The 21,868-nt window shown below is 35.9% G+C and overlaps 2 protein-coding genes across 3 annotated transcripts; both read right to left on the bottom strand.

The window, feature by feature from the left end:
• Positions 1–8,238: 8,238 nt before the first annotated feature.
• LOC148579144 (uncharacterized) lies at positions 8,239–10,026 on the bottom strand. Its single transcript, XM_088488900.1, has 4 exons — positions 9,879–10,026; positions 8,970–9,173; positions 8,786–8,919; positions 8,239–8,709 (listed from the first exon to the last, which is right to left on the bottom strand). The coding sequence occupies exons 1-4, from the start codon at positions 10,024–10,026 to the stop codon at positions 8,239–8,241; spliced, it is 957 nt and encodes a 318-aa protein (XP_088345026.1).
• A 1,519-nt stretch (positions 10,027–11,545) lies between these two features.
• Positions 11,546–13,585, bottom strand: LOC107621791 (uncharacterized). 2 transcript variants are annotated; one of them, XM_016323789.3, is made up of 5 exons: positions 13,375–13,585; positions 13,149–13,295; positions 12,705–13,040; positions 12,481–12,594; positions 11,546–12,220 (listed from the first exon to the last, which is right to left on the bottom strand). In XM_016323789.3, exons 1-5 carry the CDS (start codon positions 13,552–13,554, stop codon positions 11,804–11,806), a joined length of 1,194 nt encoding a protein of 397 aa, XP_016179275.1. In that variant the 5' UTR covers positions 13,555–13,585; the 3' UTR covers positions 11,546–11,803. The 2 variants fall into 2 exon arrangements, with proteins under 2 accessions (XP_016179275.1, XP_016179274.1); XM_016323788.3 differs by having other exon boundaries at positions 11,553–12,220; positions 13,149–13,298.
• Between the last annotated feature and the right edge of the window lie 8,283 nt (positions 13,586–21,868).

Raw genomic sequence — 21,868 nt, 5'->3', positions numbered from 1 at the left:
CAAATAATTTTTTAAACACAAATTTAACTATTTACTCATATTACACAACATCATAACTTTTAGATAAATATAAAAATCTTATTTTATAGAATTGTCAAAAGTCCTGATTATAGTTTTTCAGTCGAATTCTTGAAGAAAAAAAAATGTGTCAGTTTGAACTCCACAGGTTTTGAATTCAATCTCTGTCGTTTTATACATCACTCTCATTGTAAAAGTTGATAACATGCATGCATTCTTGCACGTTTGTATACATTTATGTTATTTGAATCCGGAATCAAATTCCCATACGCTTAATCCGTGAACTTTGACGATAATTTTTAACAAGATTAAGAACTAATCAAGCATAATTAATGTTTGAGTTCTTTCCATTTCACACTGAGCCGCCAATTTGTGCCAGACCCAGACAATGATCAATGAAACACCAATAACATGTTGCATACATACATACATACATACATACATACATACATACATACATACACATACACTTGTTTAGACCAACAGATTATGAAATAAATATCTACCTCACTATGACACTATCTCTGGCTTATAAAGTCTTAACATCGATTCAACTATCCTACATACGTGTACGGCTACCTACTGCATGACGTACTATTGATTGTAACTTGCAATTTTTTATTTCTATTTTTCAAAAAATCTTTAAATGCTACGAAATTTAAATATGAACTAGGCTTATTGGGTGTATATAATATTCTCTTGTAGAATCGAGTTTGGCCATCAAAATTATATTCCTTTTTTACCCTAACAAGATACTCTGATTTCACCCTAACAAAATTAAAATGTCTTTTTTGCTTCACCAAAATGATTTAATTCCTATGTTAGTATTTTACTCTTTTAATTTACATTTGTGCAATACACCAATATAACATCTATTTAGAAAAAAAGGAATCTATCTTATTATAAGCCTATGGGGCCTTTTAGCACATTCAAAAGCTTTTTTTTTTTTTTGCTTTCCACTCCCTCCCAAAAAAGAATAATAAAGAAGGTGAAGAAAAAGCTTTTTTCTTTTCCTCTCGCCATTAAGAAATAATAAAGCGGGATGAGGATGTTGGACTCAGAAAGCGTATATATAATTCAATATTCATTGTTATGATCCAACATTTGTCAATTGTGTTTGTGTACTAATCTAACCATAAAATGTAGAATTTAATATTTGTTTTGACTTGTAACCTGGTACTCCAGAATCTTCCCATGCTAATATGGTAAATACCTATTTAGTTGATTCATAGAATATATATTTTAGGAAATATTTCAAGTTCATCAAAGAGCACCAGTGTTTCAGTTGTTTTAACAGTTAATTTTAATTAATATATATTATATATTTTTTTTAATTCAGATCAACAGTTAAAATAATTAGAACACTGATACTTCCAATAATACACTTGAAATATTTTCTATACTTTATTTAATGAGAAGCTAGCCTCCTTGAGAAATTAAGAATATAAAAATTAAACCATAATTAAGATATAAGACTATAAAAATCAAAACATAATTCTTCCCTTAACTTTTTTTTTATTTAATATATTTTTATTTATTTCTTTGCTATATTCATTTATTTATTCATTCATTTTTTACCATGACACTTTATTTTTGGCATTAAAATGGGATTATTAAAAGCTCAAAAACTCAAATACAAACAAGTCGGAAATAAGAATGTCTCTTTTTCATCGTCAAAAAGTGTTCACCACTTCTATAGAAAGGGTATCCCACTATCCCAAAAGTATGGTAGCGTTTGGTGGAGAGATAGAGACGGAAAGACTGAGACTGAGAGACAGAAATTGAGAGCCAGAGATTAAGAGACAGAAATTGAAATAAATCTCAGTATTCTGTTTGGTACAAAATGGGAGACAGTAATTGAAACAAGAATGAAACTCTAATTTAATTTGCACAAAGGGTAAAATTGAAATTAGGGTATTTTAGGTATAAAATGTTGTTAAAGTTTCAGTCTCCATCTCTAAAAATTTTAGTTCCCTATGTCTCCATTTTTTGGAGGTACTGAAATACTGAAATTTTGGAGACAGACAAAAATGTTAGTATCAATATCTGAACTAACATGATACTAAGTCTCAGTCTCTCAGTACCTCAAAACAAACGCTACCTATCAGCTTAAGTTTTTATGCGTGATACAACCGTTATACGTCGGTTACGAATTATAGCTCGACAAATCTCTTTTTAAATCGACACATTAACTCTGCCGACTTTATGACATTAAACCTCTATGATCGGTTACACAGAAACGGCCAATTCAGACCCAAACGATCATCACCTCCGAGTTATAAAACGAGCAGTCGAAGTTGAAAAGGTAGATCATCGTTCTATGTTTAAAAACTCTCCATATAATTCTCATTAACTGACTTGAGCGTCGGAGTGCTTTTTGCAGGTCCTCCCCCTCTTGTTTCACTTGGTGGTCGGGACGTGTTACGGTTCACTCACAAGGTCGGCCAACCCACCTCCCGTGAAGAGATATAGCTCGGCCACAACCAGGCAAGAACATTTGGCGCCCACCGTGGGTCCGAGGGTTTAGAAAATTTTCTTTACAGGCCCCAAACACCCTAACGTTTAATAATGGCTGACGCGCCTCCTCCTACTATGTCCGAACTCCTTCGGATGGTAACCGAGCTTCAGCAGGCAAATCAACGCATGGCTGAGGCAAATCAACGTATGGCGGAGGAAAATCAAAGAATGCAGCAACAAATTTAGCAAATAACCAACGCTCGCCTTGAGCATAACGACAACCATCATGAGCGAAATGCCAATGATGAGCGTCAATCCCAACCGACGCATGTTTCGGAGACTCCTCAGGACGATGAAGGCGGAGGTCCTCATAATAACGAAACCTCGCCGAATGACGAGGAAGATGAACCTGACAACTCGGCAGGGCCTTTCACAGCTGAAATCATGAATTTTCAACTACCTAGACAATTTACATTGCCGACGACTTTAACTCCATATGATGGCTTAGGAGATCCAAAACAACATATCAAAAAATTCCGATCTATCATGATCGTTAACGGTGCATCTGATCCTATTTTATGTCGTTGTTTTCCATCCTTTTTAGATGGTCCTGCACTTGACTGGTTTTGTTCTCTGCCTGCAGATTCAATCTCACGTTTCCAGGAGTTAGCCAAGCAGTTTGAAGATCATTTTGCAGCATCAGCAATATATTTGCATGATTCCGACTACTTGACGACTATTAAGCAAGGCCCTCAAGAAAGTCTGAAGGAGTACATTACCCGTTTTACTAAGATAGCTATGCACATCCCCGATTTTCATCCTGAAGTACATCTCCATGCCATTAAAAGCGGCCTCCGACCAGGAAAATTTCAGGAAACCATCGCAGTAGCCAAGCCGAAGACCTTGGCCGAGTTTCGAGAAAAAGCAAAAGGGCAAATCGATATTGAAGAGCTTCGACAAGCCCGCAAAGCCGAAAAGTCGTCAACTACTAAAGACGATGATAGGCCCTGAGACAATAAGAAGAGCTTCAGACCTACTCCCCGTTATGAGACGTACACCCAGTTTAACGCGAAGAGAGACGATATCATTAAAGAAATTTTGAATTCCAAATTGATTAAACCTCCTCGAAAAGCTGGCAGTTATTCCGAACCAAAAAATGTCGACAAATCTAAGTATTGCACATTCCATCAGAAGTATGGTCATACAACCGACGAATGTGTGATCGCCAAAGACCTCTTAGAGCGCTTAGCAAGACAGGGACACCTTAATAAATTTATTTCAGGTCATATGCAGAAAAGAGCTATTCCGACTTCCGATCCAGCCCCTGTAGGAACATCTTCATCATCAAAGGACAAAGAAAAAGCCCCTGCTCAACCTAGGGGCATAATCAACTGCATCTCGGGCGGTTATGCCGGGGGTGGCCAAACAAGTTCGGCAAGAAAACGGACATACAGGGCCATGTTGGCACTTGGAGCTACAACCAACAGTCCTCAACCAGTGCAAGAAGTTCCGGAAATGACTTTCTATCAGACCGATTTTAACTGCCAAGATACCAACCTGGATGACCCCGTTGTCATCTCCATCCAATTAGGCGATTTAATAGTTTGGAAAGTGCTGCTAGACCCAGGCAGCAGTGCTGATGTACTATTTTTTACTACATTTGAAAAAATGAAGCTAAGTACTAACATTTTACAACCATCTGCAGGAGACTTGGTCGGATTTTCAGGAGAACGCGTTCTAGTCATGGGTTCAGTGTGGTTGCAAACCACACTCGGTGAGCAGCCTTTATCTAAAACGCATGACATCCAGTATCTTGTTGTTGACTGTTTTAGCCCTTATAACCTTATCTTAGGAAGACCTTTTTTAAATAGATTTACTGCAATTTTATCCACCGTTCATTTGTGTGTCAAGTTTTCTGTGCAGGACAATATTGTGGCAACGATCCATGGCGACTTGCAAGAAGCTCGGTATTGCTATAATACAAGCCTAAAACCTATCAAAAGAAATAGCGAGCGACGTATAAACTCTATCAATGACGAGCAGCCAATACTGGCCGAGCTTGATCCAAGAGCCGATTTTCAAGATCGTCCTTCGCCGAATGAAGAGGTAACAAAGCTCATGTTAACTGATGACCCAATGAAGTTCACTTTCATAGGATCCTCTATAAAAGACGAGGAAAGGGAAAAGCTCGTCCACTTTTTGCGAGAAAACATCGATCTATTTGCTTGGACATCTGGAGACATGCCAGGCATTGATCCATCTGTTATCACTCATAAACTGGCACTGAACCTGGCAGCCCGACCAATATCTCAGAAAAAGTGAAATCTTGGAAACGAGAAGCGGCTAGCATCCATGGCTGAGGCTAAAAAGCTCATCGATGCAAATTTCATCCGAGAGATCAGGTTTACAACTTGGCTAGCCAACATCGTCATGGTAAAGAAAAATAATGGTAAATGGCGCATGTGCGTCGACTTTACTGATTTAAATAAAGCATGTCCTAAGGATGCCTACCCTCTGCCTTCTATCGATACTTTAGTAGATAACTCTTGTGGTTATGGTACCCTGAGTTTCATGGACGCATACTCTGGTTACAACCAGATCCTTATGCATCCATCAGACCAAGAAAAAACAGCCTTCATTACTGAATATGGTAATTATTGCTATAATGTCATGCCTTTTGGCTTAAAGAATGTAGGTGCAACATATCAGAGACTGATGAACAAGGTCTTCGAACAACAGATAGGTCGGAATACTGAAGTGTATGTCGACGATATGGTCGCCAAGACGAAGGTCGGCCACTCCCATATTGAAGACCTTACCAAAATTTTTGGCCAAATCCGAGCTTATAGCATGAGACTCAACCCGGAGAAATGTGCCTTTGGTGTTCGAGGGGGAAAATTCCTCGGCTTTATCCTCACTAGCCGAGGAATTGAGACAAATCCTGAAAAATGCCAAGCAATCCTTGACATGACGAGTCCTACAAACATCAAAGAGGTTCAGCGATTAACAGGGCGGTTAGCAGCGTTATCCAGATTCCTACCATGCTTGGCGTCCAAATCACTCAGCTTTTTTCAATGTTTGAAGAAAAAAACGACTTTCCAATGGGATGAACACTGTGAAACGGCCTTTCAAAGTCTAAAGCGATTTCTTTCCGAACCCCCTGTTTTACAGAAGCCTAAGGTCGGCGAACCATTATATTTATATTTGTCAATTACTGATATGGCGATTAGTTCTGTCCTTGTTGCAGAAAATGAGAAAGCTCAACGCCCGGTTTATTTCGTGAGCAAATCATTACAGAATGCCGAACTTCGCTATCCGAGATTAGAGAAGCTCGCATATGCCCTAGTATTTTCGGCAAGGCGTTTACGTCCCTATTTTCAGAGTCACACTGTCAATGTTAGAACTTCTCAGCCACTACGACAAATACTCACCAAGCCCGAGCTTGCAGGAAGGTTGATCAAATGGTCCATTGAACTCTCAGAGTTTGACATCAACTATCAACCACGAGGATCCGTCAAGTCGCAGTACCTAGCTGATTTCGTGGCCGAATTCACAGGATCAAACTCGGATACAGACACTGTAAGTTGGAAACTATTTGTTGATGGAGCCTCAAACCCTCATGGATCTGGAGCAGGAGTACTTTTGGAAAATGCTGAGGGGATTGTTATTGAACATTCTCTTCGATTCTCATTTAAGGCCAGCAATAATCAAGCCGAGTATGAAGCCCTATTAGCTGGGCTCAGGTTAGCAATTGAACTGCATATTGAAAATTTACAAGTTTATTGTGATTCTCTTTTAGTTGTTCAACAAGTAAATCAGAGTTTTCAAACTAAGGATCCAATTTTATCAAAGTATTTGGCTATTGTTAAAGACCTCATGCATCATTTTTCAAAAATTGAAATTAACCATATAGCAAGAGATCAAAATCACAATGCAGATATCTTATCTAAGCTAGCTACCACTCAGTCACACACTGCATCACTTCTACAATCCACTCTTCATGAACCGAGCATAAATATAATTAGCATCTTTCATATAGACAATGAGGACAGTTGGCAAAAGCCATACATTCATTACCTTAAAAATGGAGAGCTCCCACAAGGGTTACCAGACCTTAAAAAATTCAAACGACAGGCATCTTTCTTTACATTGCTGAATAATAAATTGTACAAGCGAGGTTATTCTCGACCATTATTAAAATGCTTAGACAGGTCAGAGGCCGACCTAGCCTTAGCCGAGGTTCATGAGGGAATCTGCGGAATACATTCAGGAGCAAGAAGTCTAGCACAAAAGATTCTTCGTGCTGGTTTTTACTGGCCGACCATATGGGAAGACAGTCAGAAAAAGGTCCGAACATGCGACCACTGCCAAAAGCACGCCCTGATTATTAATATTCCCGCCGAGGATTTGCATCAGTCAACGGTAAGCTGGCCATTTAATCAGTGGGGAATGGATATTCTGGGACCTTTCCCCACAGCCCCAAGACAGGTAAAATATTTAGTTGTCGCAATTGATTACTTTTCTAAATGGATCGAAGCTCAACCCCTAGCCAGAATTACATCGGCTCAAATGATATCATTTGTTTGGCAAAGGATAATTTGCAGATTTGGTATACCTCGTCACATCATAACTGATAATGGTCGCCAGTTTACCGACCATAATTTTCAGTCTTTTTTACAGAATTTAAAGATTAAGCAGCATTTCTCCTCAGTAGAGCATCCTCAGTCCAACGGTTTAGCCGAAGTTGCCAACAAAGTCCTCCTCCAGGCTTTAAGGAAGAAGCTCGATGACGCTAAAGGGCTATGGGCCGAACTAGTCCCAGAGATCTTATGGGGATATAATACCTCAACACACTCGACAACTAAAGAGACACCATTTCGTCTGGTATACGGATCGGAAGCGATGATACCAATTGAAATCTCACAGGGCTCCTTAAGAACAAAAAGCGAGGATCATGAACATGCTCGGCGAGCCGAGCTTGATTTAATTGAGGAGGTGCGGGTCGCAGCGGCCATAAATCATAAGGCTTTGCAACAGCGACTAGGTCAACACCACAATAAAAGGGTAAAACCAAGATTTTTTCATGTCGGGGACTTAGTATTGAGGAAAACCGAGGAAGCACGAAGACCGCGTATGCATGGCAAACTCGCAGCGACATGGGAAGGCCTTTACAGAATCAATCAAGTACTCGGCAGAGGAGCATACCTTTTGGAACAATTAGATGGAACTAAACTTCCTAGCACTTGGAATGTGAATTCTTTAAAGCAATATTATAGTTAACATACTGCAGAGGGCTAGTACTCTTTTTTCTACCTCGAGATTTTTCCCATAATTGGGTTTTGCTCAAGGAGGTTTTAACGAGGCTAGCTTACCTAGTTCAGGATGTAAAGGTACTGCATCAAAACAATACTTATTTTCTTCTTCTTATGAATTATTTTGTTTATGATAATCCTACGCTATATACCTATCAATTCACAAAAAAGTAACTTATTAAAATGAAAGTCGCATTCGTATCAAGTGCGCAAACACAACAGCTGATAATCTTTCAGCACATTGCAATAATCAAACCCCATATGGGGATATACGCCAAAACTTTTTGGAAAAAGTCCATACAAATATATTATCAAACAAACAAGATACCAGTCATTAAGGGGATTATAAATACCCTACTCAAAATAAACAGTCTTTATGAGAGTATTCACATCTCTCAACTATCATAATATCGCATAACTTAAATATAAATATAAATACTTCAAATATTTCTTAATCGGCCAAATTTTTATCCCCCTCCTCCTCCACGACTTCTTCGTCATCAACTAGCTGACCATTCCGAACTACCTTGCTCGGATCCATAGCAGCGAAATCCTCTTCAAGATGCAAGAACTTCGCCTGAATAACAGCGCGTTCAAAGCCCTCGGCGAAAGCATCGAGGATTTCAGCTTCACGGCTGGACTCCATATGCTTCAATTTCGATGTTACCTCAATGATTTGGTCACTCATTGTGGACAGTTCGTTTACCTTCTTTCCTAGAGACTCTACCGCTCTTTCGTGTTCCTCTTTCTCAAGTTTCAGTTTTTCTTTCGCAACTGACAGCTCCTTTTTCAGCTCGGTAAGAACAGTTTCCTTCGATTTGACTTGTTCCTTTAGGTCAGCAACTTCTAAACTACTCTCAAGTATCCTCTTATGCCTTTTTTCTTGACTTCGTCCAATACTGACTAGCCGAAAACCCAAAACCTGTTCAAACAGCAAAAATTTAATTACTCCAATATTCTTAAAAAATACACATACACATGTATAAAACCCAACTGACCTGCATGAATTGGTCTATGCCAACATCCCCAACCTCTTCAATACGGGCAACGTCGGGAGCAAACTGAACAATTTCATCTGCCAAGACGTTGAAAGGGAACTTTTTATCCCACACAGAGGAACCATCACCCTCCTCTTCAAAAGAATGAAGTTTTTTTGCTTAACAGTAAAATTTGATAATTCACTTAATGGTACCACCTTATCCCCTTCCTCTAGATTAATCACTTCAGATTTTCTCTTCTTGAAAACAATCCCCTTCTTCTTCTGTGCCGGTTGATTCACTTCAGCCTCACCTTCTACCTTCTCAACATTTGAAGAGGACCCCTCAAAGTTCTTCATTTTGAACCGAGCCCTCATGCTCGAAGCAGAAACTCCAGGATATCTCCCACCTAATAAACAAAACAGTAAAACAAAGACCGTTAAGCATGATGAAAAACAAAAGATAAATCTAACATAGGTAGCACAAACAACGCCTCACCGAAATATTGAACAACAGAAGCTCTATCCTCTTCCCAAGGAAGCAGGTCCGACACAGATACTAAACCACCCCGATCAACCATTTCCATAAAAAAAACTTATTATGCACTCATTCCGAGGTGTTATTAGCTCGGGACCTAAGATATGATTAGGTTGACAGCACCAGTAAAGGGGAAATTTTTCCCCAAGATTTTCATCTAAATAGAATAGAAATTCTTCATCCACAGACTTTACCTTGAAAAATATTTTCTTAAAATCTTTGAAAGAAGATTTATATAGTTTGAAAACAGAAAACCCAGGGGTACTGTTCAGGTTAATCCAAAGGCCTTTCCATACACCCTTTACTTGAAACAACGAAAAAAACAATTCTAAATCATGCTCAATCTCCAAAAACTCCATTACAATTTGAAAACATTTAACAAACGCCCATCCGTTAGGATGGACTTGAGAGGGTGCACAATTCATTTGGGTTAACAAATCACATTCAAAACTCGTAAAAGGCAGTTTTACAAACAGTTCCTCAAGAACACAACTGTACATATAAAAGTTTTCAAAATCTTTCTTTCTGTGAAAAACTCGATCCATGCGGTTGCATGGCAATAACTCAACATGAAAACCTGGTCTGACCATCTTTGACAGGTTTAGTCCTTCGACACTCTCTCTGTCAAAGAACAGAGAGGCCCTTATTTTCACATCACCATCAACCCACTCATAAGAATCATCATCTTCTATCTTAGGTAAAGCTTTTGCCTTTTTGTCACTCATTTTCCCTTTTCTCAAAGCTAGAAATCAGAAAGACAGCAAGTAAGAAATTACAGTTACTAACCTCTTCTACTCATTATTTTTGAAGAAGGTTGCAGTTCAAGCAGTAGCTATGATCCCACGAAAAGCGTAACGTGAAAAGAAAAAATTCTCTTTCCCATTCATTTAATGAAACTCTTTCAGTTCCAAGTTTTAATCATGGCCATTAACCCAAAACCCACTTGCAACGGTTCCAAACCTACTTAGGAACTTGAGCCTTGCATTGAGAAGTGTTGACAATCATTAATTCATGCTACCATGACCGTTACTGTTCATTTAAATAATAATTTTTATCAGCATTATAAGAAAATGAGTCAAGTTGAACTGGGGGATCCTTCTTTACTCCGAGCTATAATTCAGCTATATGGATTCAAAAGCTCAACCTGCCTCATTTAAAATACAGGCTAAGCTTGGGGGCTGTGATACAACCGTTATACGTCAGTTACGAATTATAGCTCGGCAAATCTCTTTTTAAATCGGCACATTAACTCTGCCGACTTTATGACATTAAACCTCTATGATCGATTACACAGAAACGGCCAATTCAGACCCAAACAATCATCACCTCCGACTTATAAAACGAGCAGTCGGAGTTGAAAAGGTAGATCATCGTTCTAAGTTAAAAACTCTCCATATAATTCTCATTAACTGACTTGAGCGTCGGAGTGCTTTTTGCAGGTGCTCCCCCTCTTTTTTCACTTGGTGGTCGGGACGTGTTACGGTTCACTCACAAGGTCGGCCAACCCACCTCCCGTGAAGAGATATAGCTCGACCACAACCAGGCAAGAACAATGCGCAAGGTAATTTGCACATTTATTATTTTTTCTAAAGATATTTACAAAAATGAATTTTCCTTTCAGTTGTGAATATTTTTTATGAGGGGCATTGGGATGATTAGCTAAAATCTTCTCTATAAATATTTAATATTTTTTTTTACCGTGACACTTATTTTTACAGAAATAAATAAACAAGAACATTAGGACTTTTTTTTTTTGGTCAAGTGGATTGGACAGCTCCCAATCCTAGGCATTACTACACCCATGTTTCACACACACACAACACACTCACACACTACCATGGGTATCATGAGTTTTTAAACCAACAACCAGCCTCAGCTGGAATTTGAACCCGGGTGCAGCGTTATATGAGGTGGACAGGTATACCAACTGTGCTGGGCCTCAGCTGCGACTTTTTAAAAGGATCTTTTGGGTCTCAAATGAGCATTATTACTTAAAAGAACCCTTTTTCAATCTGCTTTTATACAAAGCCCACCTCAGGATTAAGCCCAACGAAAATCAAGTCCATGGTTTGTTTCTGCACCTTTTTGCAACCTCAATATAAGCATTGAGAATTAATGAATTGTAGATGATGAGAACCTATCTACATTTATTTGTGCATTAAAAAAAATCAGAGTGATGATTACCAAACGTATAAAAGTATCCTACAACGTAAAATACCAAATATATATACACGACAAACAAAATTGAAAATGCACAATAATAATATGTTATTAATTAGACACACTTGCATGTACATATATCGTATACAGTTGAAGAAATTAAAGACTTACAATACTTTTAATTGATATAATAATACTAAAACATAAGAAAACTACACTAATATATAGCTGCTACATTAAGAAAACATCAACAGTAATGTTTACTTTGTGTTCAAACAGAAACTCACATCAACCTCTCTTTTACTTTATTTTTCTCAATAAAATATATATGATGAATATCAATCAATTGGGCTTAACGTTTCTGGAGAGAGATTCTATGATCCAGTTACTGGTGTTGTTATTAGAGGTACCTGCAGTAGCAAATAATGATGAATTGGCTACATTACCACCGTGATGATGATGATGGCTTTCTTTATTATTATTATTGGTGAAGAGAGTTGTTATGGCTGCCGCAACCGCAACCTTGAACTTGTTAGGATCTGAGGCTATTGCCGACACGTTATTATTATTAATATTAATATTATTATTGGTGATCCATGGAAAGTGAGGTTGTGATGCAGAGACACCATGAGAAAGGGCAAAGGAAGCAGGTGCAGAAGCTGTTGCGGCCATGGCAGTTGCACCCACCGGCAGTGGATGATTATGTGTCCCTTCATACGTTGTGATTAGTATTGACATGTCATCCAAGCATCTTTGCACCTATTAATTAAATTATCATATAAACATTACACTATACTATCTAATTCATTCGAAAGATACGATCAAAACTAAAATACAGACGTCTTCATGGAAATTTTTTTTTTTTTTTTTTTTTATCAAAGATAGGAGACTCAAATCCGCAACCTCTTAATTGAGTATGGGGAGACTATGCCATTTAAGCTATAACTCATTAGCATCTTCATGGAAAATTGATAGTTAAAAATTATTATATAAAGATATCTGTATGTGAGTTGTTATACCTGTTTTCTAACGGGGCAACCCGGGGCTACGGTGCAACGATAATAAGCTCGAGGGCATGGATTCCCTTTTGCAATTTTTTGGCCATATTTTCTCCATTGGCACCCATCATTCATCTGTATATATATCATAATCCATCACACACTAGTTGAAACTATGATATCTGCTATTCAAATTAATATGATGCTTAGAAATGGTGATGAGAGTGAGTATTAGTACTACTGACTTTGGCTTCCTCGCATCTGGCTCTAACAGAAACCCTAGGTTTTCTGTTTGGAGTAGTGGTGGAAGCTGCTGCAGAAAGATTATGATGATGAGTAGTGATAGCAGTATCATCATGTGTTGTTCCCCTTATTATTAACTTGTTCTGCAGTGATGCTGATGATGATGATGATGCAAAACTTGAAATTAGTTTTTCATTAATAATATTATCTGTGACCCTCCCTTGTTGATGAATCCTCCATGATGTGCTACTTGTATTATTCAACCTCAGTGACAAACTCAGTTCATCATCATCATCATGAATTGTCGGTGATGCCCTTTGGACAGAAATTTCAAGATCCTAAATTATATATGTTTATATATTAATATATAATAGCTAGCTAGTAGTAATTAATAAATAAAACAGGGAACATATTTCGATAAAGGAAATTAAAATTGGTCCATGTACCTTGATGTGTTTGTTATTATAATTGTTGGAAATTTTCATTTGGAGATCATAGTAGTCTTTCATAGTTTGTTCCACCAGTTTCCTCAGAGCTTTATTCTCCTCTTTGATGCGATCCATCTCCATTTGTAACACATTCAGGTCCTCCTCCTGCTGCCAAAATCATCATGCACAATATATTATAAGAGTGTAACATTGTTAATTGCATTGAAAAGAATTATTATTGCACCTCTCTAGTTTTATAGTTCTTGTTGTCTTGCAAAGATACAACATCTTCTTCTATTTCTCCAGCTTCTAATTGCAGCTGTGTTTGTTTCATTTCTTCCTCAACATCAACATCAACATCGTCCTCTTGTTTGTTTTCTTGTTCTTGCTCGGCATCTATGTGCAAAGAGAGATCAGTTTTCATCTTTGTTTTGTGTTGAAGAATATAATATCTATGGTTCCATATAAATGGTGAGGCACCAAAGTCAAATCCCTCATCTCACACAAAGGACACATCTATGCTTAGCTTTGACTTTTAATGCTTCTCTTAATTAAAAGTTTACAAAACCCAATTGAATCATATTAAGTTAATTAGTAACTCTATCTACTTTATTTTAATTACTAAGATCAATAGAGGCCAGTGGCCAGTGGGCTTGCTAGCTAGCTATCTTATAATTAGAATTTAGAACCCTAACCATCACAAAAAGACAACACTGTCCCTTGATTACACGGAATTGAAGCATATTCCTTCAACTCTACTTTGACATTAATAGCAGAATCATAGGCTTTTTCCTCATTAGTTTAGAGTAGGCTACGTGATTAAGCCGTCTAACCCCACACACATGCATTAGAAAATGATACTAAGAAGTTAATTAATAACATTATTAGGTAGGGCATGCACATGCCTACACTGTACTTGATTAGAATTTAGAAGGGTTGATCCTCCACATTCCATGCGTTGAACTTTCCAAGCAAGTACCGCACGCTCTTAAAGCTGCTGCTACCTCTTATTACATGTTAGTCAAGGCCACCTTTATTCGTATATTATTAATTTTACAATTAGAAGGTGTTATATATTATTTTTTTATTATAACTAAAATTAAATATTTTTTTAAAATTAAAAAAAATTCTTTTTTTATCTCTCTTATTCTTTTATTCATTTTATCTCTCTTATATATCATTATTAATGATTAATTATAAATTTGACAATCAAAATCTACAACATGACATTCTCTAATTAAAATCAAATTAAATTAAAATTAAAATATAGCTATATTATATATTATATTTATATATTACTAACTAATTTAATAACTAAAATGTGTCCCATAACACTTTCTTATTAAAATTTAAAAAAAATATTTTTCTCTAAAATTAGTAAACCTCCTTCTTCATTCTCTTATCTACCTCTCTTTTTTTCTATTTCTCTCTATTTTTTTCACTCTATATATAATTTATAATTTATATTTTATATTAATAATTTGACAAATCAAAATATCTCACCAAATATTTTTTCATTATAATTAAAATAAAATTTTTTCTTAACTTCCAAAATTAACAAATTCTCTCTCTCATTCTTCTTCTTTATCTTTCTCTTTCTTTTCTCTCATTCTCTATTTTTCTCTACCTTTCTATTCTACAAAAAATAAAATTAACAACATAATATAATTTAAATAAAAAATATCATTATATATGTATATATTTTATTTAATTTTAAATTTTTACTGTTTATCTTTTTAATTTATATTTTTATTTTTTTTCTTCAAATATTTATTACATATAATTTTTAAAAAAATATTAATATTGTGATTAAAAGTTAGAATCAAGATTTAAGTATTTTAAAAAAAATTGAGTTGATTTTATAACTATTAATATAAATTTTTTTATGCTAATATCTAATTATATTTTTATATATATAGAAAAAAAATATTATTTTTAAATAACAAGCATAAAAATTAATTATTTCTATTTGTGTAAAAGACTTAATACATAATCAAATATAAAAATATACACATTAAATTCTTTTAAATTTTAGATAACAAATGTTAAAATTAATTATTAATAAAAAATTAAACTATTTTGTATGAAAATAACAACAAAAAAATTTATTATTTAATTTTTTATTTACAGAGGCTCTAGTCTTAACTTTTTGTTCCTTACAACTAACCTTTTTATAAAAGTAGTTTAGTGTTACAAATTTTTTTGTGTCATAATTTATAATGTGAAAGCTGATATAATTTTAAAAGATTTATATTTTCTTAATATTATTACTGATAAAAATATTAGTTCATATATAAAGATATACATATATATAGCTCCTTCCATATATATTCTCTTTTTCTCGCCGCATATATTGCTAGGCCAGGCATGCAGGCGCAATATTGTAATTTTGCAGTGGACAGATAACCTAATTACTTAATTAGTACACATATTTGTAGGGAGGAATCCGTTTATGTGTCTGCCAACAGAGAACAATTCGACAAGATTCATTTTGAGTAAACCTTTTTAAGTTGAAATAATTAAGAGAGGGTACCGAGATTAATTTTAATTTGTGTAACCGTTGAATTTTAACTAGAGATCTGTCATCATGCACGGAAATGGAATAAGATCCCCGCACGAAATCTCATATAACGATATAAGAATAAAAGTAAACTTTGGGAATATTTAATATATTAATTAGATCTTGAAGTTGTCAACTTGTTGCAAGACCTCATACAACCTATGTTTATTATTTATTATTATCTTCGTTACCTCCCACAACAATCCCACGTGACTAATACACATTCTAATAATCAACACCATTAAACCAAATTATGTATATTAAAAAGAAAGAAAAGAAAAGTCTGTTTGGTGTTATATATAGTAAACGATAATTAAACGCTAGCAATTACGTAAATGATTATGAAATATATATTGTTATATAGTTGGACCATGTTCTCTGTGGCCATATAATATCTTAGCAACGAAAGAATGTTTATCGCCTGCGTACATGTAAATTTCTTTCATTATTTTTTCTTTTAAATTGAAACAATAATATATGATAATGAAGCAACTTGGCACAAGAATGGAGTGCAGAAGCTAGTTATACAAATTAATATTAAGAGGATAGGAGTGAATTGACGATTAATTAAGAGCTGGAATTATATATATTGTGAAGTCAACATTAATAAAGAACTGAAGAAAGCATAGATAAGTAAAATTTTTTATTTTTTATGTTATTTTTTGATGGAACATGAGATGTGGCTGCGGCGCCGGTTGCTGGCTTGCTGCCAAGTGAGTAGTAATTTATTTTATCCCACTTCCATATCATCTTATCGAGCTCATTCATCATGTTATATATATATTTTATTAAAGAAAAAGTTTAAGACCAACAACTTTCTTAAATTTTGGCCAGCATGTAACCACAAAAAAAAAGTGAACCATTGAATGAAATCTCACACCATTAAAACCATCATTGATGGTTATTTGATGGCTATAAATCACAAAAATTGCTGTCCCTAGTATTCCTCTTTTATTAATAATTAAAGACTATAATAATTAAGACTTTAATCGTTCACTTCTATATATAATATATATAAGCTAATTAATTTAGTTGTCTAAGGTTTTCTTTCCAAACAACTTGTTATCTCCTCTATCGGGTACCTTTTTTAATTCTTTTCTTATTGTGCTACTTGCTGTTAGGTTTCTAACTTAAAAAAATATATATATATTTATATCATAATTTTTATAGTATAATAAATAATTTCTTATTTTCTATTTTTTATTAATTATTTCTAATATTAAAAATAAAAAATATGAAAAAAAATTGAACATTCCTATTTTATCCTTGTTAATTTTGTGATTTTTTTTTTTTTGGACTTGGTGTGATTTTGTTTTTTAACTCTAACTTCTTTTTTTGGAATTTTTTGTGGCTTGATGATCAAGATTTTGATTGGGTTTGGAAAATGGAAATTAGTTCAGTCCTTAAGGCCTGAAAGTCGTATTACAATAAGTTAAAAGTGCAATGGGCTTTGTTGATAATAAACCAAAAATAATAGTTGTAATGTTAAACAAAAATCGTGGTGGTGATCTTTTATTTTTTTTTTTCAAAGTCAGATAATTTCATTCATGAAATAAAAGAAATATATAGGTGTTTATATATGGGATAAATAAAAGAAATAGGAGACTCTTAACGCTCTACTATAAAGGTAACATCATATAATAATCTAATAAGAGAGATAAAAAAGTAAAGTACTTATTAATTAGGAAGTGGGAATTTGTTGAAGCTCTTTCTGCAGGTTCACAGCCGATACCATTATCTCTTTCACACTAGTTGATACATTATTAAAGATGAACATGTTCCCAGTCTTCCAAAAGGACCAACGCAAAATCACCATCATCATTCTTTGAGAGGAGCTATTGGGTTGGGTACGCAAGGCTCCCATTCTCAAGTTTCATTCAACATAGAAATCAGAGTTTTCGGTGCTCCTTCTAGTAGCTGGTAAGTTCATTTTTGACCAAATTTTCTTTGATTTTACACAATGGAAGATGCAATGATTTATTATTTCTGGAAATTGTAGGCATCTTCGGCAGATAGGTTGAATCGATGGGATGCGATGATGAAGCTTTTGCAACACTGGAAGCTTTTCATGGAAGCCCCTCCAGAGAAAAATCTTAATCTTTCTTGAGATTTTCAGCTTCCATAGTTCTCGCCACAAATTTTCTTGTCTCATAATCTCTGGACAAAATTCAATGGGAGGATGTGAGAATCCATAAGCCACACGGTACCCAGTACTCACTTCATACAAACCACTTTTATTAAGGGCCCAATAAATTTTATCTTCTCCACCCCCAATTGTTGTTGTTAGCACACGCTGACTAGTGTCTTAAAAATACTTCTAATTAGAGTTTCATTCTACTGACCATTAGAAAGTATTAAGTCTTTCACCATCAATAGTGGTTGATTTTGTAGATTGGAAGTTTCAGATGAAGAAACAACATAAGGATGTGGAGGAGCAAGCCAAGGATCACTGAAGGTTCAGATACTGGATCCATTACCAACTCGCCAAACCAGCCCCTTTTCAACAACCTTACGCCCTTCCAATATGCTACGTTACCCCACGAAAGTACTGTTCTGAACTCTGTATTTATTATAGAACTGTATCGAAATATTTACCTTTGAGGAGTCTAGATAGGAGTGATTGAGGCTGAGAGATAACTTTCCAACATTATTTTGCTAATAGCACCAAATTCTGAGCCCTTAGGTCCTTAAAACCTAGTCCACCTTCCAATTTCGGTCTTGTCATAGTATCCCAACTAACCCATGTCATTTTTCGCTCTGTACCTTTTTGACCCCACAAAAATTGGGAGAATATGTTGTGAATCTCCCTAATTAAAGTGTCAGGAAGACGGAAATATGATAATGAATAAATTGGGATAGCCTCCCCAATAGCTTTGATTAGAACATGCCTGCCTGCAAAGGAGAGAAGTTTTCTTTTCCACCCTTGAACTCGCTTTCTCACCTGTCCTTGATTTCTCCGAAGGTAGCCTTTTTTTTATTTTTGGACTGTAGATGGAAGACCCAAATATTTATCTTGTGCACCAATATGATCAATTTTCAATTTTCGAGCTAGTAGTAATCGAGCAGCGGGAGGAGTATTATTACTAAAGAATAGAGCTAATTTATGCAAATTAACTTTTTGGCCACTGAACCCCTCGTATGATTGAAGAAGATTGAGAATATTTTCACAACTGTTTTTTGATGCTTTGCAAAAAAGGAATGAGTCATCCGCAAATAATAAATGATTAACAGTAGGACATCTTCGGTTGATTTGACTACCTTCAACGAGACCATTTTGCTTTGCCTTATTTAGCAAAAAGGATAATCCTTCTGCACAGAAAAGAAAAAGGTATGGAGATAGAGGGTCTCCTTGACAGATACCTCTATTTGGTTTAAAAAAACCAAAAGATTGACCTTCAACAACGACAAAGTAAGAAACTGTAGTCTCCACCTCCTGTATCCAACCAATCCACCTATATTCAAATCCCAGCTTCTCCAAAATGAACCAAAGAAAATGACACTTAACACGATCATAGGCTTTGCTCATATCCAATTTAACAGCCATTTCACTCGATAAGCCCCTCTTCTTTGTCTTTAGATAGTACATACATTCATGATCGACTAGGACATTGTCTGAAATCAATCTACCCTTAATGAAGGCACTTTGATTAGGGTTGATCAGCGAAGTCATAAATTTCTGTAGCCGATAGGCTAGTACTTTAGAAATAATCTTATACACAACTGAGGAAAGGCTGATGGGTCTAACCTATGTCATATCCTTTGCATCAGGAATCTTAGGAATGAGACAGATTTGTGTATGGTTGAAGCTCTTTAGTAGTCTACCACTGACAAAGAAACTGCGGACAGCCTTAAAAACATCCTCCCCTACTAAACTCCAGTAGAATTGAAAGAATTTAGCCGTAAATCCATTATCACCAAGGGCGCTCTGGGGGTGAACACTAAAGACTGCACGTTTTACCTCATCAAAACTGATCGGTCTAGTTAATTTTCTGTTCATGGTTGCTGAAACTTTGGTTTTAAAATCTTCGAATGCATGTGCCGGATTAGCTTGGTTAATCGATGTGAAGATATCCTTGAAGTATGTTTCAGCTACTTGTGCAATTTTCTCACGGGTGGTAGCATACGTACCATCATTCTTTTCCAGTTTTCAAATTTTATTTCTCCAAATTCTGGATTGGAATGATTGGTGAAAGAAAATTGTATTTCTATCTCATTCTTTTAGCCATTTTACACGAGATTTCTCCCTCCAATAGCTTTCCTCCCTATAGTAAGTATCCTCAAGTTTATTTTTCAAGGCTTCAACCTGTTCTCCCCTTGTAATACCCTCCTCTCTGAGAATTTCAAGTTGAGATGTGAGTTCACCAATGTCTTTCTTCGAATTAGATTTGTTCTGCTGCTGCCATTGAACAATACGGTGCCTACAATGCTTCAATTTTTGAGCCAAAACAAACATTGCTGAGCCATCCACCCATTCTTTCCAAGCTTCAGTGATAATTATCTGAATTTATTCTAAATCACACCATCTCTCCTGAAACTTAAACCTCCGATTAGATTTTTCTATGACCGAATTTGTATCAAGAAGGATAGGCGCATGATCTGAACCATTTTTTGCGAATCAAGACAGCGAGCCTGATGAAAAACAATCCATCCACTCACTGTTTGCAAGTGCACGGTCAAGCCGCTCCCTAATTTGGTCCTGCCCTCGTCGCCTATTAGTCCAGGTGAACCTTCTCCCAATCTTACCCAAGTCCTTCAGTCCACCACCATCAATAAAATTCACAAATTCAGAAATAGATGAAGTTGATTTTAACCCCCTCATTTCTTCTCATTGAGGCTCACTATAGCATTAAAATCACCTATAATTATAACTTTTCCAAAGAAACCTTGTATAAAAGAGGAAGGTTCTGTGTATTGGGTAGATCGAATCCTATCCAAACTATTTAAATGTACCTTAATCAGCCCCCAAGAATAGTTCAAAGCATGATCAGTTACCTTGACAGCTATGAAAAACTATTTTTTAGCAAGAATCTCAACCGTTGTGCCCTCTTTCCATGCTAAAGCCAATCCACCAGCTGTATCCGTCGGACTAACAATTCTCCAATTCGTAAAATGACAAGATCTCAACTTACTTTCTACCAGACGAGATTGATTTTTTGTTTCACATAGAAACACAATCTCGGGGGAGTAGGATTGACACATCCTTTTAAGGTTATGAACTGTCAGGGGTCTTCCCAAACCCCGATAATTCCATGAAAGAACTCTCATGGTGAATTAAAAGGAAGGAATAAAGAAGGGAATTATTCTGTTCGAGTCCAACCGAGGTATAAGGCTCCTTTCGCGACTACTCGGTCTTGGGATGAGTTATACGTCGTCTTGGAGAGGGTGGTGGAAAACCTCGGCAATACGAAACATGGCGGTGGGAGCACCTGCAAAAGCACTCCGACGCTAAAGTCAGTGCAAGATATTAAGAGAATACTACGAATGAGATAATGAAATGTATTTTGTAACCTGTCTTCTTCTGGGTTACTTGGTTTGTTTATATAGGTGAGTTGAGTGTTATCCTTTCATCGTTAGTTTCAATTTTCAAGGTCGTGAGGTGAGTGCCGTTATTGTTAACGGACTAGAGATGGTGTTTTGACTTGCTTTCAAGTTGTGTTGAATTCTCCTACGTTAATATCTCCGCCTTTTTTGGTCGGTTAGGATCTATACCACGTTTTAGGGTACACGTAATAGCCCCCAAGCTTGTCTGACTTTGTCTCAAAAAGCGTCAGGCAAGCTTTTATGATCAGCTACTTCATATGCTTTTCTTGCACGATGCTATTTTTGGGTTGTTCTCGTGTTGGATTGGGTTTTCGTAACTTGGGCTTTCGTTTGAGTATTGACCATGGAAAGAAGTGAGGAAGAGATATGGGTTATACTAGAGGAAAGTTAAAAGACTTTTTACCTTGTGAATCGTGTTTTCATTAATTTGCCCTCTCACCGCTTGGGTTTTCGAGGCCTAGAGCGGTCATTACTTTTGTTCCCACTAAGTTAGTGGGTTGTAATAATAGCTGTTGTATTCTCAACATTCTGCTCTTTCGCATTCTTCCTTCTTGTTGACCCCTCATGACTTCTAAAGGTTAGTTTCCCTCTCCTGATCATTTTTGTTTCTATTTTTTGCAATGGTGAGAGAGAAAGA

The sequence above is a fragment of the Arachis ipaensis genome, chromosome B10 (assembly GCF_059453495.1).
Source record: "Arachis ipaensis isolate K30076 ecotype BB chromosome B10, ASM5945349v1, whole genome shotgun sequence".
NCBI lineage: Eukaryota > Viridiplantae > Streptophyta > Magnoliopsida > Fabales > Fabaceae > Arachis > Arachis ipaensis.
This window is presented reverse-complemented; position numbering and strand designations above follow the sequence as displayed.

Excerpts from the sequence above, each read along its gene's own strand:
- LOC148579144 (XM_088488900.1), bottom strand. The coding sequence starts at position 10,026 with ATGAGTGACAAAAAGGCAAAAGCTTTACCTAAGATAGAAGATGATGAT. Across the intron at positions 9,174-9,878 it reads GTCAAAGATGGTCAGACCAG|GTGGGAGATATCCTGGAGTT; the intron begins GTTTTCATGTTG and ends TTTGTTTATTAG. Across the intron at positions 8,710-8,785 it reads GCATAGACCAATTCATGCAG|GTTTTGGGTTTTCGGCTAGT; the intron begins GTCAGTTGGGTT and ends CTGTTTGAACAG.
- LOC107621791 (XM_016323788.3), bottom strand. The coding sequence starts at position 13,554 with ATGAAAACTGATCTCTCTTTGCACATAGATGCCGAGCAAGAACAAGAA. Across the intron at positions 13,041-13,148 it reads ATAATAACAAACACATCAAG|GATCTTGAAATTTCTGTCCA; the intron begins GTACATGGACCA and ends TATATAATTTAG. Across the intron at positions 12,595-12,704 it reads CCAGATGCGAGGAAGCCAAA|ATGAATGATGGGTGCCAATG; the intron begins GTCAGTAGTACT and ends ATATATATACAG.